This window comes from Rattus norvegicus, chromosome X (assembly GCF_036323735.1).
Source record: "Rattus norvegicus strain BN/NHsdMcwi chromosome X, GRCr8, whole genome shotgun sequence".
NCBI lineage: Eukaryota > Metazoa > Chordata > Mammalia > Rodentia > Muridae > Rattus > Rattus norvegicus.
The window spans coordinates 80,278,861-80,294,607 of record NC_086039.1 but is presented as its reverse complement, the minus strand read 5'-3'; the positions used below and the strand labels follow the sequence as shown (position 1 = coordinate 80,294,607).

The 15,747-nt window shown below is 41.5% G+C and overlaps 1 protein-coding gene across 4 annotated transcripts in view; it reads right to left on the bottom strand.

Moving 5' to 3' along the window:
* The window catches only part of Cylc1 (cylicin 1), an 89,411-nt gene that overhangs the window by 19,091 nt on the left and 54,573 nt on the right, over nt 1-15,747 (bottom strand). For 2 of the 4 annotated variants that reach the window (XM_063279690.1, NM_001427602.1), the window contains exon 2: nt 5,908-5,961. The exons of the other annotated variants lie outside the window; for them this stretch is intronic. In XM_063279690.1, coding sequence (XP_063135760.1) covers nt 5,908-5,961 — 54 coding nt within the window. The remainder of the gene's footprint in view (nt 1-5,907; nt 5,962-15,747) is intronic. 4 annotated transcript variants of the gene reach the window in all.

Below are 15,747 nucleotides of genomic sequence, written 5' to 3'. Positions count from 1 at the left end.
CAGGAGGCACGGGACGTAGTTCACTTTGGATGGAGTGTTGTCAGTTTGCACTGAGGGTCTGGACAGAAGCTTGGGTCTTCAAGTTCCCAGTGACAGTGCTGGTGGCAGTGCTGGGTGAGTTGTTGCCTCTTTACTCACGGCAAGATAGCAGTTCCAAAATCGAATACAAAACGTCCACCTCCAGAGTTCTGTCATATCTTGACAAGCTCTTCTGGGTCACAGGTCCACTTCTTGAAAATCTGGGACCCTGGAGTTCATGGTGGTAGCTCCAGTGAAAAGCGTATCCACTCCAATTACTGCAGATACTTCACGAACTCCAATCCTGGACATCTGTGTTTTGTCATGGAATTTCAAGCTTTTAAGTTCCAGTTGATTTGTTTCTCTTTCTCCAGAGGAAAGCCTTTTAACACCACAGTCTTATAGAGTCTTTTGAGGTACATCCAGATTTAATTACAAAAGAGCTAAGACCAACACAGTTTTTCTTCAAAACAGTCATTTCTCTTGAAAGGAAATCAGTTGTGTCTGGCCCTTTGGTAAAGGGAATAGTCAACTTATTTTTTAGACATTTGAATAAAATATCAGAATTGGTAACATCTAATCATACAAAATACACTTAAATATGTTTGTGTTCACTTGCTTAGAGAGCTGTACCACTTGATAAGCACCACTCCACAAAACGAAAATGTTTGAAACCCAACTGTTCAAACATTTTAATAGTGTTTGCTGGATAATGGCCTGGAATTTGATAAAAGCAGCTGACAACAAACAAACAACAAACAAAGAAACGGCATTTTGGCCATTCAGTCTCACATTTGCAAGCAACTAGAATACAAGGCTGGCTAGGAAAAAGTTAAGCTTCAAAATGATTCCGAATATACTGATTTTGTGGTTCAGCCAGAGTCCAACAAAACTTTTTGGGTAACTTTAACCTTCAATTAAAAAAACAAAAACAAAAACCCAAACATCTTCAGGAATCCAACACCTGGTTCAGTCTGTTCCAAGGAGCCTGCTTGATAAAAATCCATGTGCACCATTAGCTAGTTTTGGCAGCACCGTTTAAAAATAAGCCTGTTCACTACCAATCACACAAACCAGGGATACAAAATAGGAGCAAATAATGGATGTCAATCATGGTTGTAAAAAACAATGAAAGAAAAGTAGTCAGGCACCAGTACGAGCAGCAGAAAACAATCGCTGGGCCAAAGATTACACTTCTTGTTACTAGAGAACACATTCACTCCTAATTGTAGCTGCTTTATATTGGGTGCCATTGTACCATATGCCTCAGCGACCCTTCAGGCACCCTATGGTGAGAGGAAAGGGCTTAGAATAAAAGCCAAGCAGTGAAGTGATGTTACCCGAAACAGCCATTATGCATTAAGAAGCAGCTCACATATACCAGGGACTCAAATGGGGGCTTCATATTGGTTGTGAAGGGTCCCAAATGACATGTAGGCCTCAGTTTCCTCCTGGTGGCAAAAAATGTTCTAAACTCTTCTGGGTCATAGCCCCCTTTCAAAACTTGCTACTGAAGGATCTACTCATTCCCCTGGAAAACATTTTCCCATGTGTTTCTGTACAGAAGTTCAGGGAACCTTCCGATCTCCAACTTCAATAAAAGGTTTCCGGATTTAATTTCAGGGAATGAGCAATTGCTATGTCTTCTTGCAACGATCGCTCGATCGACCGCACGCCCGCTCCTTCGCCCTACCAGACCGGGGAGGGGGGGAGGGCGCGCCAGGGCTTCTTCGAGTTAGGGGCCTGACTCCCCGGCGACAAGACAAGATGGCTCCTCCGCTCTGCGATGCAGCTACCGTCCCGGCTGCGTCTAAAGTTTTTTTTTTTTTTAACTACAAATTTTGTTGCCCTTCTTTGGGCCATAGATGTTGAGAATTAAGATTTCATCTTAGTGGATTTTTCCTTTTGATGAATATGAAGTGTCCTTCCCTATTTCTTTTGCTTACTTTTGGTTGAAAGTCTATTTTATTAGCAATTACAGTGTCTACTCCAGCTTTGTAATGTTTGCATGGAATACCTTTTTCCTTTCCTTTACTCTGCAATAGTGTTTAACATTGTACTTGACGCATGCTTCTTTCATGGAGCATAATGGTGGATAATGTTTACATATCTAGGCTGTTACCCTGTTTCATTTTATTGGGGAATTGAATCCATTGAATTTGAAAGATATTAATGCCTAATGAATGTTAGTTCCTGTCATTTTGTTGTTGGAGGAAGTACTGTGTCTGTTTCATTTTCTTCTTTTGGATTTTCTGTAAGAAGATTAATTTCTTGTGTGGAGTTATCCTCCTTCTGTTGGAGTTTTTTTTCCTAGTATCCTTTGCAGGGCTGGACTAGTAGAAAGATATTATTTAAATTTGGTTTGTCATAGAAAATCTTGGTTTCTTCATCTATGGTAATTGAGAATTTTTCTGGGTGTACTAGTCTGGGCTGGAATCCGTTGTCTCTTACAGTTTTCCATAAATCTCTCCAGGATCTTCTGGCTTTTAGAGTATTGAGAAGTCAGGTGTAATTTTGATACATGGCCTTAATGTGTTACATAGCCTTTCCCCTTACATGTTCTAATGTTTGTTCTTTGTACATTTAGTGTTTTAATTATTATGTAGCAAGAGGATTTTCTTTTATGGTCCAAATCTAATTGGTGTTCTATAGCTACTCCTTAAAGGACACTATTATATCCATGAGATTTTTTTCCAGCTCTTTGAACTCAGAGTCTTCACCTTCTATTCCTATTATTCTTAGATTTGGTCTTTTCATTATGTCCCAAATATCTTGGATGCTTTAAGTTAGGCACTTTTTACATTTGGCATTTTCTGGATGTATCCATTTCTTCCTTCCTTCCTTTCCTTTCTTTCTTCCTTCCTTCCTTCCTTCCTTCCTTTCCTTTCTTTCTTTCTTCCTTCCTTCCTTCCTCCCTCCCTCTGTTCTTTCTTTCTTTCTTTCTTTCTTTCTTTCTTTCTTTCTTTCTTTCTTTCCTTCCTTCCTTCCTTCCTTCCTTCCTTCCTTTCGTTCTTTCTTTTTCTCTTTCTTCCTTTTTTTTTGTATCTTCTATACCTGAGATTCTTTCTCCTATCACTTATAGTCTCTTGGTGATGTTTGTATCTGTTGTTCCTGTTTCGCTCCCTAGGTTTTTCATCTCCAGAGCTGCCTCTTTCTTGGTTTTCTTCATTATTTTTACTTCCATTTGTAGGTCTTGGACCAATCTGTTCATTTCCTTCACCTGCTTGATTATATTTTCTGTGTTCTTTTAAAAATGAATTTATTTGTTTTCTCTTTAAAGACCTCTACCTGTTTGACTGTTTTTTCCTGCCTTTCTCTGAGGGAATTATTCATATACTTTTTAAAGGCCTCTATCATTGCAGGATTTACATATTCTGTGAATGTGAACTCAGGTTATAAGGTTTATACAGCAAGCCCTTTACAAGTATACAATGTCACACACACCAAGAATAACAATTCTTTTCTTTTTAATTTTTGCCTTATATTGTATGTTTCACACAACCACATATTTAATAGTAGCACATGATAGTATAGTGGGCTGTAGAAGAAGCCAAATATAAAATAGATTGGCAACCAACATAAAAATATCCTGCTTTTCAGAAAAGGAAACTTTGGAAAGGGTCATTCATTAAGATGCAGCATTGGCTGTTATATTAAGAATAAGAGTCTAAATATCATCCTGAGTTAGGTAACCCAAACACAGAAAAACACAGGTGGTATGCACTCATTGGTAAGTGGATATTAGTTCAAGTGCTCGAATTACCCAAGATGCAATGCATGGATCATATGAAACTCAAGAAGGATGTCCAAAATGTGGATGCTTCATTCCTTAAAAAGGAGAACAAAAATATCCATAGGAGGGGATAGGGAGGCAACTTTTAGAGCAGAGACTGAAGGAACTGCCATTTAGAGCCTGCCCCACATGTGGCCCATACATACATAGCCACCAAAATTAGATAAGATGGTTGAAGCTAAGAAGTACATATTGACAGGAACCGGATATAGATCTCTCCTGAGAGACACAGTCAGAACATGTCAAATATAGAGGCAATGCTAGCAGCAAACCACTAAAGTGAGAGCGGGACCCCCATTGGAGGAATTAGAGAAAGGACTGGAAGAGCTGAAGGAGCCTGCAACCCCATAAGAACAACAATGCCAACCATCCAGAGCTTCCAGGGACTAAACCACTACCCAAAGACTATGCATGGACTGACCCTGGGCTCCAACTGCATGTGTAGAATTGGATAGCCTTGTTGGGGCACCAGAGGAAGGGAAAGCCATTGGTCCTATCATGGTTGGACCCCCAGTGTAGAGGATTGTTGGGGGCAGCAAGGGGGGAAGAAAGTGGAGGGGAACACCCTTATAGAAGGGGAGGGGGAGGGGTTAGGGGGCTGATGGACAGTAAACCAGGAAAGGGTATTTAAAATGTCAATAAGAAATACCCAGTTTGAGAACGGGACCTCCGTTGAAGGAATCAGGGAAAGGACTGGAAGAGCTTGAAGGGGCTCGAGACCCCATATGAACAACAATGTCAAGCAACCAGAACTTCCAGGGACTAAGCCACTACCCAAAGACTATACATGGACTGACCCTGGGCTCCTACCTCATAGGTAGCAATGAATAGCCTAGTAAGAGCACCAGTGGAAGGGGAAGCCCTTGATCCTGCCAAGACTGAACCCCCAGTGAACGTGATTGTTGCGGGGAGGGTGGCAATGGGGGGAGGATGGGGAGGAGAACACCCATATAGAAAGGGAGGGGGAGGGGTTAGGGGGACGTTGGCCTGGAAACAGGGAAAGGGAATAACAATCGAAATGTAAATAAGAAATAGTCAAGTGAATAAAGAAAAAAAAAAAGAAATACCCAGTTTTAAAAAAAATGGAAAACTAAATGAATAAATAAATAGGTAAAAGAAAAGCGTCTACATTATTAGCTGTCATAGCATGTAAATATAACTTTTATTTGCCTGAATAATTCTCTGATGTTTACTGCCTCAGTAACCTAGGCCTAGTCCTGGATGCTTCTAGTCTTTGTACAATCTAATCTAGGCCTAGAAAGTTTCAGCCTCTGAGACTTACTGTTTAATAAGCTTACCATTTCTAGTTCTTTCTGAGCTCTGTCTGGTTCAACTCAGATGGCTCAAACTCCTCTCCACACTGATTCAATCTGGCTTTTTTCTTGGCCTCTGAATCAATCTGATTGACTACAAAGTAACTCTAGCTATCTTTTTGTAATCTTCTAGCCTCTTCTCATTCTCTTGCTAGTTCTGCTTTTACCTATGTCTAGTTATAGCTGTCTTGGTAAAAGTATCCCAGAAAAACTGCCTCCTTCTCCCTCTCTGTGCTGCTCTACTGTTCCTCTCAACTCTACTGCATTGCTTTCCACAAACTCTACTGGGTTCCTGTACTATACTCTCTTCCTCCTGTACTAGCTCTTCAGTAGTAGCTTTCCTTTCTTCTCTTTTCATGAGAATTGGGCATATCTTCATCTGTCAAATCTTTCTCAGCTGTTAAAAGGCTAGGCTCACAATAAAAATATAATGATCGAAATTCTTTTTCTTTTTTTTATTTTTCCTTCTTTTTCCCATCTTTATTAACTTGAGTATTTCTGATAGAAATTCTTAATAATTTTTTGATGTTAGGGATTTGTAAATTTTAAAATTCCAAGGAAAAATAAGGGGAGGGGTTAACAATATTTTGGATAGTAAACTAAAGCCAAAGTATATATGGGAAAATTTGATGCAACAGGAGAAATAAAAAATAAGAAATATGTACTAATTATTTTAAAAATTTAGATGAAATAGGAAATTCTTTAACAACACACACAAAAACTGAAATAAAGGAAAATAAAAAATATGAGCATCATTTGCACATTCATTACTGGAAAACTAACCGACAGGAAGAACTTGAAGTTTCAACATCTTCAATAGTCAATTTTTCACCATCCCTGAATAAAATCAAATAATAATTACAAATTCTCAAAGAAATAAAGAAAATAGAACACTTAATAAAATTTTATGTTGATAATATAGCCCTGATATCAAAACCTGACAAGATCACTAATAGAATGTAAAATTCTAGGATACTATATTGCTGCTACAGATATCTTTATGCATTTTTTTGGCATATTAAACTTTTAGGAAGGATATTAATTAAAAATAAGTGGTGCTTATATTAGTTTAGTTTAACACGTGAAATTTACAATATTAAAATATTAGCAAAAGGGAAAAACTGATTATGTCCTTAAACTTAAACTTTTTGATAAAATTTATAGCAGACATAGTTTAGGAATTTTAGAATTTTGGCAAAGTGATACATACAGATATATAACAAATACAATTCTAAATAATGAAATATTAGAAACATTCCAAAAATTAGACATGTTCCTCATAGCTCAAGAACAACAAAAAATAAGCTCATCCACTAAAACCCTTCTGGTCACATATTCTTGGAACACTCAACTTAATCTAGTAAAAGAAAGAATAAACAAATAACATTTTTAAAAAATAAGAAATTAAAATATAATTACTTAAAATAATATTATTTATACAAAAATTCAAAATATTTATACAATTACAATTAGAATTTTGTAAATTTATTAAGATTACTAGAAATAGAGATCCCCCACAGTCCAGACATTGCCTGGACCTGAAGCGAATTGGTCAACAGTTCTCTGCACCCAAATCCTGTGGGAGGGAGAGCTAAACCTTCAGAGGGGCACACAACTGGGAAGCCAGAAGAGACTACACTCTCCCCACATTTCTGACTCCAGAGGAAAACATCTAATGCCATCTGGGACCCTGGTGCACAGGGGCTCCAGGAAAAGGTGGCTCAGGCCATCCTGGATGCCGCCCTCACCTAGAGCTCAAAAGCATCCCACCACTAGCAACTTGAGCCGCAGGACCGCAGGTAAGATCAACTTTTCTGCTCCAAGCAACCTGCCTGGTGGATTTAGGACACACAGGGTCAAAATTCCTCTGTGACCAGACACTTCCGGTTTTTAGCTGGAACCCCAACCTCGCTGATCCCGGCCCACAGCTCACTGCTCCCAAACCCCTTGGGAGAGAGAGCTCACCTCCTGGGCAGGTGGACACACCTGAGACTGCAGAGCAGAAGAGACCACCAATACCACCCACCCCTGCCCACATCACTGGCACAAGAGGAAACTGTATACGGCCTCTGGGAACCAGATGATACAGGCACTTGAATGGTAGATCCCCTGCAGTCCAGACACAGCCCATACCTGAAGCGAACTGGTCAACAGTTCAATGAGCCCAAAACCCAAAACTAATCATCTTGGCAACAAAACAAAGAGAAGACAAGCACACAAACATAACCTCACATCCAAATATGAATATAACAGGAAGCAATAGTCACTATTCCTTAATATGTCTCAACTTCAATGGTCTCAACTCCCCAATAAAAAGACATAGATTAACAAACTGGATACACAATGAGGACCCTGCATTCTGCTGCCTACAGGAAACACACCTCAGAGACAAAGACAGACACTACCTCAGAGTGAAAGGCTGGAAAACAACTTTCCAAGCAAATGGTCGGAAGAAGCAAGCTGGAGTAGCCATTCTAATAGCAAATAAAATCAATTTTCAACTAAAAGTCATCAAAAGAGGTAAGGAAGGCACTTCATATTCATCAAAGGAAAAATCCACCAAGATGAACTCTCAATCCTAAATACCTATGCTCCAAATACAAGGGCACCTACATACATAAAAGAAACCTTACTAAAGCTCAAAGCACACATTGCACCTCACACAATAATAGTAGGAGATTTCAACACCCCACTCTCATCAATGGACAGGTCATGGAAACAGAAATTAAACAGAGACATAGACAAACTAAGAGAGGTCATGAACCAAATGGACTTAACAGATATTTATAGAGCATTCTATCCTAAAACAAAAGGATATACCTTCTTCTCACCACCTCATAGTACTTTCTCCAAAACTGACCATATAATTGGTCATAAAACAGGCCTCAACAGATACAGAAAGATAGAAATAATCTCATGCGTCCTATCAGACCACCACAGCCTAAAGCTGGTCTTCAGTAACAATAAGGGAAGAACGCCCACATATACATGAAAGTTGAACAATGCTGTACTCAACAATAACCTGGTCAAGGAAGAAATAAAGAAAGAAATTAAAGACTTCTTAGAATTTAATCAAAATGAAGGTACAACATACCCAAACTTATGGGACACAATGAAAGCTGTGCTAAGAGGAAAACTCATAGCGCTGAGTGCCTGCAGAAAGAAACAGGAGAGAGCATATATCAGCAGCTTGACAAGACACCTAAAAGCTCTAGAACAAAAAGAAGCAAATACACCTAGGAGGAGTAGAAGGCAGGAAATAATCAAACTCAGAGCTGAAATCAACCAAGTAGAAACAAAAAGGACCATAGAAAGAATCAACAGAACCAAAAGTTGGTTCTCTGAGAAAATCAACAAGATAGATAAACCCTTAGGCAGACTAACAAGAGGACACAGAGAGTCTGTCCAAATTAACAAAATGAGAAATGAAAAGGGAGACATAACTACAGAATCAGAGAAAATTAAAAAAATCATCAGATCTTACCATAAAAGCCTATATTCAACAAAACTTGAAAATCTGCAGGAAATGGACAATTTCCTAGACAGATACCAGGTACCGAAGTTAAATCAGGAACAGATAAACCAGTTAAACAACCCCATAAATCCTAAGGAAATAGAAGCAGTCATTAAAGGTCTCCCAACCAAAAAGAGCCCAGGTCCAGATGGGTTTAGTGCAGAATTCTATCAGACCTTCATAGAAGACCTCATACCAATATTATCCAAACTATTCCACAAAATTGAAACATATGGAGTGCTACCGAATTCCTTCTATGAAGCCACAATTACTCTTATACCTAATCCACACAAAGACTCAACAAAGAAAGAGAACATCAGACCAATTTCCCTTATGAATATTGACACAATAAAATTCTCAATAAATTCTCAAAAATACTCAAAAAATACTCAATAAAATTCTGGCGAACCAAATCTAAGAGCACATCAAAACAATCATCCACCATGGTCAAGTAGGCTTCATCCCAGGCATGCAGGGATGGTTTAATATAAAGAAAACCATCAACGTGATCCATTATATAAACAAACTGAAAGATAAAAACCACATGATCCCGCAGGAGCTCTCTGCTCCCTAACCCCATGGGAGAGAGACCTCACCGCCTGGTCAGGTGGGCACTCCTGAGGCTGCAGAGCGGAGGAGACCACCAACACTGCCCACCCCTGCCGACATCCCTGGCCCAAGAGGAAACTGTATAAGGCCTCTGGGTTCCCGTAGGGGAGGGCCCAGAGCGGCAGGACCCCTGCGCCTGAGACACTGCCGGAACCTGAAGGAAACAGACCAGATAAACAGTACTCTGCACCCAAATCCCGTGGGAGGGAGAGCTAAACCTACAGAGAGGCAGACACGCCTGGGAAACCAGAAGAGACTGCACTCTGCGCACATCCAGACGCCAGAGGAAAACACCAAACGCCATCTGGAACCCTGGTGCACGGAGGCTCCCGGAAAGAGCGGCGCAGATCTCCTCGGTTGCTGCCGCCGGGGAGAGGTCTTAGGCAGTACCCCACGAGCACACTTGAGCCTCGGAACCTCAGGTAGGACCAACTTTTCCCCTGCAAGTGACCTGCCTGGTGAACTAAAGACACAGGCACACAGGAACAGCTAAAGACATGTAGAGAGGAAAAACTACAAGCCCGAAAGCAGAACACTCTGTCCCCATAACTGGCTGAAAGAAAACAGGAAAACAGGTCTACAGCACTCCTGACACACAGGCTTATAGGACAGTCTAGCTACTGTCAGAAATAGCAGAACAAAGTAACACTAGAGATAATCTGATGGCAGGAGGCAAGAGCAGGAACCCAAGCAACAGAAACCAAGACTACATGGCATTATCGGAGCCCAATTCTCCCACCAAAATAAACATGGAATATCCAAACACACCAGAAAAGCAAGATCTAGTTTCAAAATCATATTTGATCATGATGCTGGAGGACTTCAAGAAAGATGTGAAGAACTCCCTTAGAGAACAAGTAGAAGCCTACAGAGAAGAATCGCAAAAATCCCTGAAAGAATTCCAGGAAAACACAATCAAACAGTTGAAGGAATTAAAAATGGAAATAGAAGCAATCAAGAAAGAACACATGGAAACAACCCTGGATATAGAAAATCAAGAGAAGAGACAAGGAGCTGTAGATAGAAGCCTCACCAACAGAATACAAGAGATGGAAGAGAGAACCTCAGGAGCAGAAGATTCCCTAGAAGTCATTGACTCAACTGTCAAAGATAATGTAAAGCAGAAAAAGCTACTGGTCCAAAACATACAGGAAATCCAGGACTCAATGAGAAGATCAAACCTAAGGATAATAGGTATAGAAGAGAGTGAAGACTCCCAGCTCAAAGGACCAGTAAATATCTTCAACAAAATCATAGAAGAAAACTTCCCTAACCTAAAAAAAGAGATACCCATAGGCATACAAGAAGCCTACAGAACTCCAAATAGATTGGACCAGAAAAGAAACACCTCCCGTCACATAATAGTCAAAACACCAAACGCACAAAATAAAGAAAGAATATTAAAAGCAGTAAGGGAAAAAGGTCAAGTAACATATAAAGGCAGACCTATCAGAATCACACCAGACTTTTCGCCAGAAACTATGAAGGCCAGAAGATCCTGGACAGATGTCATACAGACCCTAAGAGAACACAAGTGCCAGCCCAGGTTACTGTATCCTGCAAAACTCTCAATTAACATAGATGGAGAAACCAAGATATTCCATGACAAAACCAAATTTACACAATATCTTTCTACAAATCCAGCACTACAAAGGATAATAAAGGGTAAAGCCCAACATAAGGAGGCAAGCTATACCCTAGAAGAAGCAAGAAACTAATCGTCTTGGCAACAAAACAAAGAGAAGAAAAGCACACAAACAGCCACACCGGCGGATCCCGGACCGCAGCAGCTCTCTGCTCCCAGGCCCCGTGGGAGAGAGACCTCGCCGCCTGATCAGGTGGGCACTCCTGAGGCTGCAGAGCGGAGGAGGCCACCAACGCTGCCCACCCCTGCCCACATCCCTGGCCCAGGAGGCAACTGTATAAGGCCTCTGGGTTCCCGTGGGGGAGGGCCCGGGAGCGGCAAAACCCCTGCGCCTGAGACACTGCCGGGGCCTGGAGGAGGCGGGCCGGGTGGGCGGTTCTCTGCACCCAAATCCCGTGGGAGGGAGAGCTGAACCTTCAGACGGGCGGACACGCCTGGGAGGCCAGAGGAGACTGCACTCTGTGCACATCCGGGCGCCAGAGGAAAACACCAGACGCCATCTGGAGCCCTGGTGCGCGGAGGCTCCCGGAGGGAGCGGCGCAGATCTTCCCGGTTGCTGCCACAGCGGAGAGGACTTGGGCAGTGCCCCACGAGCCAACTTGAGCCTTGGAGCTGCAGGTAGGACCAACTTTTCCCCTGCGGGAAACCTGCCTGGTGAACTCGGGACACACAGAGGCAAAATTCCTCTAAGGCCGGGCACTTCCTGTGTTTACCGGAAGTCCCACACCGGCGGATCCCGGACCGCAGCAGCTCCCTGCTCCCAAACCCCGTGGGAGAGGGACCTCACCGCCTGATCGGGTGGGCGCTCCTGAGGCTGCAGAGCGGAGGGGACCGCCAGCACTGCCCACCCCTGCCCGCATCCCTGGCCCAAGAGGCGGCTGTATGGGGCCTCTGGGTTCCCATAGGGGAGGGCCCGGGAGCGGCAGGACCCCTGCGCCTGGGACACTGCCGGAGCCTGAAGGAAACAGACCGGGTAAACAGTTCTCTGCACCCAGGTCCCGTGGGAGGGAGAGCTGAACCTTCAGACAGGCGGACACGCCTGGGAAACCAGGGGAGACTGCACTCTGTGCACATCCAGGCGCCAGAGGAAAGCACCGGACGTCATCTGGAACCCTGGTGCACGGAGGCTCCCGGAAGGAGCGGCGCGGATTTTCCCGGTTGCTGCCACAGCGGAGAGGACTTGGGCAGTGCCCCACGGGCAAACTTGAGCCTTGGAGCCGCAGGTGGGACCAGCTTTTCCCCTGCAAGAAACCTGCCTGGTGAACTCAAGACACAGGCCCACAGGAACAGCTGAGGACCTGTAGAGAGGAAAAACTACACGCCCGAAAGCAGAACACTCTGTCCCCATAACTGGCTGAAAGAAAACAGGAAAACAGGTCTACAGCACTCCTGACACACAGGTTATAGGACAGTCTAGCCACTGTCAGAAATAGCAGAACAAAGTAACACTAGAGATAATCTGATGGCGAGAGGCAAGCGCAGGAACCCAAGCAACAGAAACCAAGACTACATGGCATCATCGGAGCCCAATTCTCCCACCAAAGCAAACACGGAATATCCAAACACACCAGAAAAGCAAGACCTAGTTTCAAAATCATATTTGATCATGATGCTGGAGGACTTCAAGAAAGACATAAAGAACTCCCTTAGAGAACAAGTAGAAGCCTACAGAGAGGAATCGCAAAAATCCCTGAAAGAATTCCAGGAAAACACAATCAAACAGTTGAAGGAATTAAAAATGGAAATAGAAGCAATCAAGAAAGAACACATGGAAACAACCCTGGACATAGAAAATCAAAAGAAAAGACAAGGAGCTGTAGATACAAGCTTCACCAACAGAATTCAAGAGATGGAAGAGAGAATCTCGGGAGCAGAAGATTCCATAGAAATCATTGACTCAACTGTCAAAGATAATGTAAAGCGGAAAAAGCTACTGGTCCAAAACATACAGGAAATCCAGGACTCAATGAGAAGATCAAACCTAAGGATAATAGGTATAGAAGAGAGTGAAGACTCCCAGCTCAAAGGACCAGTAAATATCTTCAACAAAATCATAGAAGAAAACTTCCCTAACCTAAAAAAAGAGATACCCATAGGCATACAAGAAGCCTACAGAACTCCAAATAGATTGGACCAGAAAAGAAACACCTCCCGTCACATAATTGTCAAAACACCAAACGCACAAAATAAAGAAAGAATATTAAAAGCAGTAAGGGAAAAAGGTCAAGTAACATATAAAGGCAGACCTATCAGAATCACACCAGACTTTTCGCCAGAAACTATGAAGGCCAGAAGATCCTGGACAGATGTCATACAGACCCTAAGAGAACACAAATGCCAGCCCAGGTTACTGTATCCTGCAAAACTCTCAATTAACATAGATGGAGAAACCAAGATATTCCATGACAAAACCAAATTTACACAATATCTTTCTACAAGTCCAGCACTACAAAGGATAATAAAGGGTAAAGCCCAACATAAGGAGGCAAGCTATACCCTAGAAGCAAGAAACTAATCATCTTGGCAACAAAACAGAGAGAATGAAAGCACACAAACATAACCTCACTTCCAAATATGAATATAACGGGAAGCAATAATCACTATTCCTTAATATCTCTCAATATCAATGGCCTCAACTCCCCAATAAAAAGACATAGATTAACAAACTGGATACGCAACGAGGACCCTGCATTCTGCTGCCTACAGGAAACACACCTCAGAGACAAAGACAGACATTACCTCAGAGTGAAAGGCTGGAAAACAATTTTCCAAGCAAATGGTCAGAAGAAGCAAGCTGGAGTAGCCATTCTAATATCAAATAAAATCAATTTTCAACTAAAAGTCATCAAAAAAGATAAGGAAGGACACTTCATATTCATCAAAGGAAAAATCCACCAAGATGAACTCTCAATCCTAAATATCTATGCCCCAAATACAAGGGCACCTACATATGTAAAAGAAACCTTACTAAAGCTCAAAACACACATTGCACCTCACACAATAATAGTGGGAGATTTCAACACCCCACTCTCATCAATGGACAGATCATGGAAACAGAAATTAAATAGAGATGTAGACAGACTAAGAGAAGTCATGAGCCAAATGGACTTAACGGATATTTATAGAACATTCTATCCTAAAGCAAAAGGATATACCTTCTTCTCAGCTCCTCATGGTACTTTCTCCAAAATTGACCATATAATTGGTCAAAAAACGGGCCTCAACAGGTACAGAAAAATAGAAATAATCCCATGCGTGCTATCAGACCACCACGGCCTAAAACTGGTCTTCAATAACAATAAGGGAAGAATGCCCACATATACGTGGAAATTGAACAATGCTCTACTCAATGATAACCTGGTCAAGGAAGAAATAAAGAAAGAAATTAAAAACTTTTTAGAATTTAATGAAAATGAAGGTACAACATACCCAAACTTATGGGACACAATGAAAGCTGTGCTAAGAGGAAAACTCATAGCGCTGAGTGCCTGCAGAAAGAAACAGGAAAGAGCATATGTCAGCAGCTTGACAGCACACCTAAAAGCTCTAGAACAAAAAGAAGCAAATACACCCAGGAGGAGTAGAAGGCAGGAAATAATCAAACTCAGAGCTGAAATCAACCAAGTAGAAACAAAAAGGACCATAGAAAGAATCAACAGAACCAAAAGTTGGTTCTTTGAGAAAATCAACAAGATAGATAAACCCTTAGCCAGACTAACGAGAGGACACAGAGAGTGCGTCCAAATTAACAAAATCAGAAATGAAAAGGGAGACATAACTACAGATTCAGAGGAAATTCAAAAAATCATCAGATCTTACTATAAAAACCTATATTCAACAAAACTTGAAAATCTTCAGGAAATGGACAATTTCCTAGACAGATACCAGGTATCGAAGTTAAATCAGGAACAGATAAACCAGTTAAACAACCCCATAACTCCTAAGGAAATAGAAGCAGTCATTAAAGGTCTCCCAACCAAAAAGAGCCCAGGTCCAGACGGGTTTAGTGCAGAATTCTATCAAACCTTCATAGAAGACCTTATACCAATATTATCCAAACTATTCCACAAAATTGAAACAGATGGAGCCCTACCGAATTCCTTCTATGAAGCCACAATTACTCTTATACCTAAACCACACAAAGACCCAACAAAGAAAGAGAACTTCAGACCAATTTCCCTTATGAATATCGACGCAAAAATACTCAATAAAATTCTGGCAAACCGAATACAAGAGCACATCAAAACAATCATCCACCATGATCAAGTAGGCTTCATCCCAGGCATGCAGGGATGGTTTAATATAAGGAAAACCATCAACGTGATCCATCATATAAACAAACTGAAAGAACAGAACCACATGATCATTTCATTAGATGCTGAGAAAGCATTTGACAAAATTCAACACCTCTTCATGATAAAAGTCCTGGAAAGAATAGGAATTCAAGGCCCATACCTAAACATAGTAAAAGCCATATACAGCAAACCAGTTGCTAACATTAAACTAAATGGAGAGAAACTTGAAGCAATCCCACTAAAATCAGGGACTAGACAAGGCTGCCCACTCTCTCCCTACTTATTCAATATAGTTCTTGAAGTTCTAGCCAGAGCAATCAGACAACAAAAGGAGATCAAAGGGATACAGATCGGAAAAGAAGAGGTCAAAATATCACTATTTGCCGATGACATGATAGTATATTTAAGTGATCCCAAAAGTTCCACCAGAGAACTACTAAAGCTGATAAACAACTTCAGCAAAGTGGCTGGGTATAAAATTAACTCAAATAAATCAGTTGCCTTCCTCTATACAAAAGAGAAACAAGCCGAGAAAGAAATTAGGGAAACGACACCCTTCA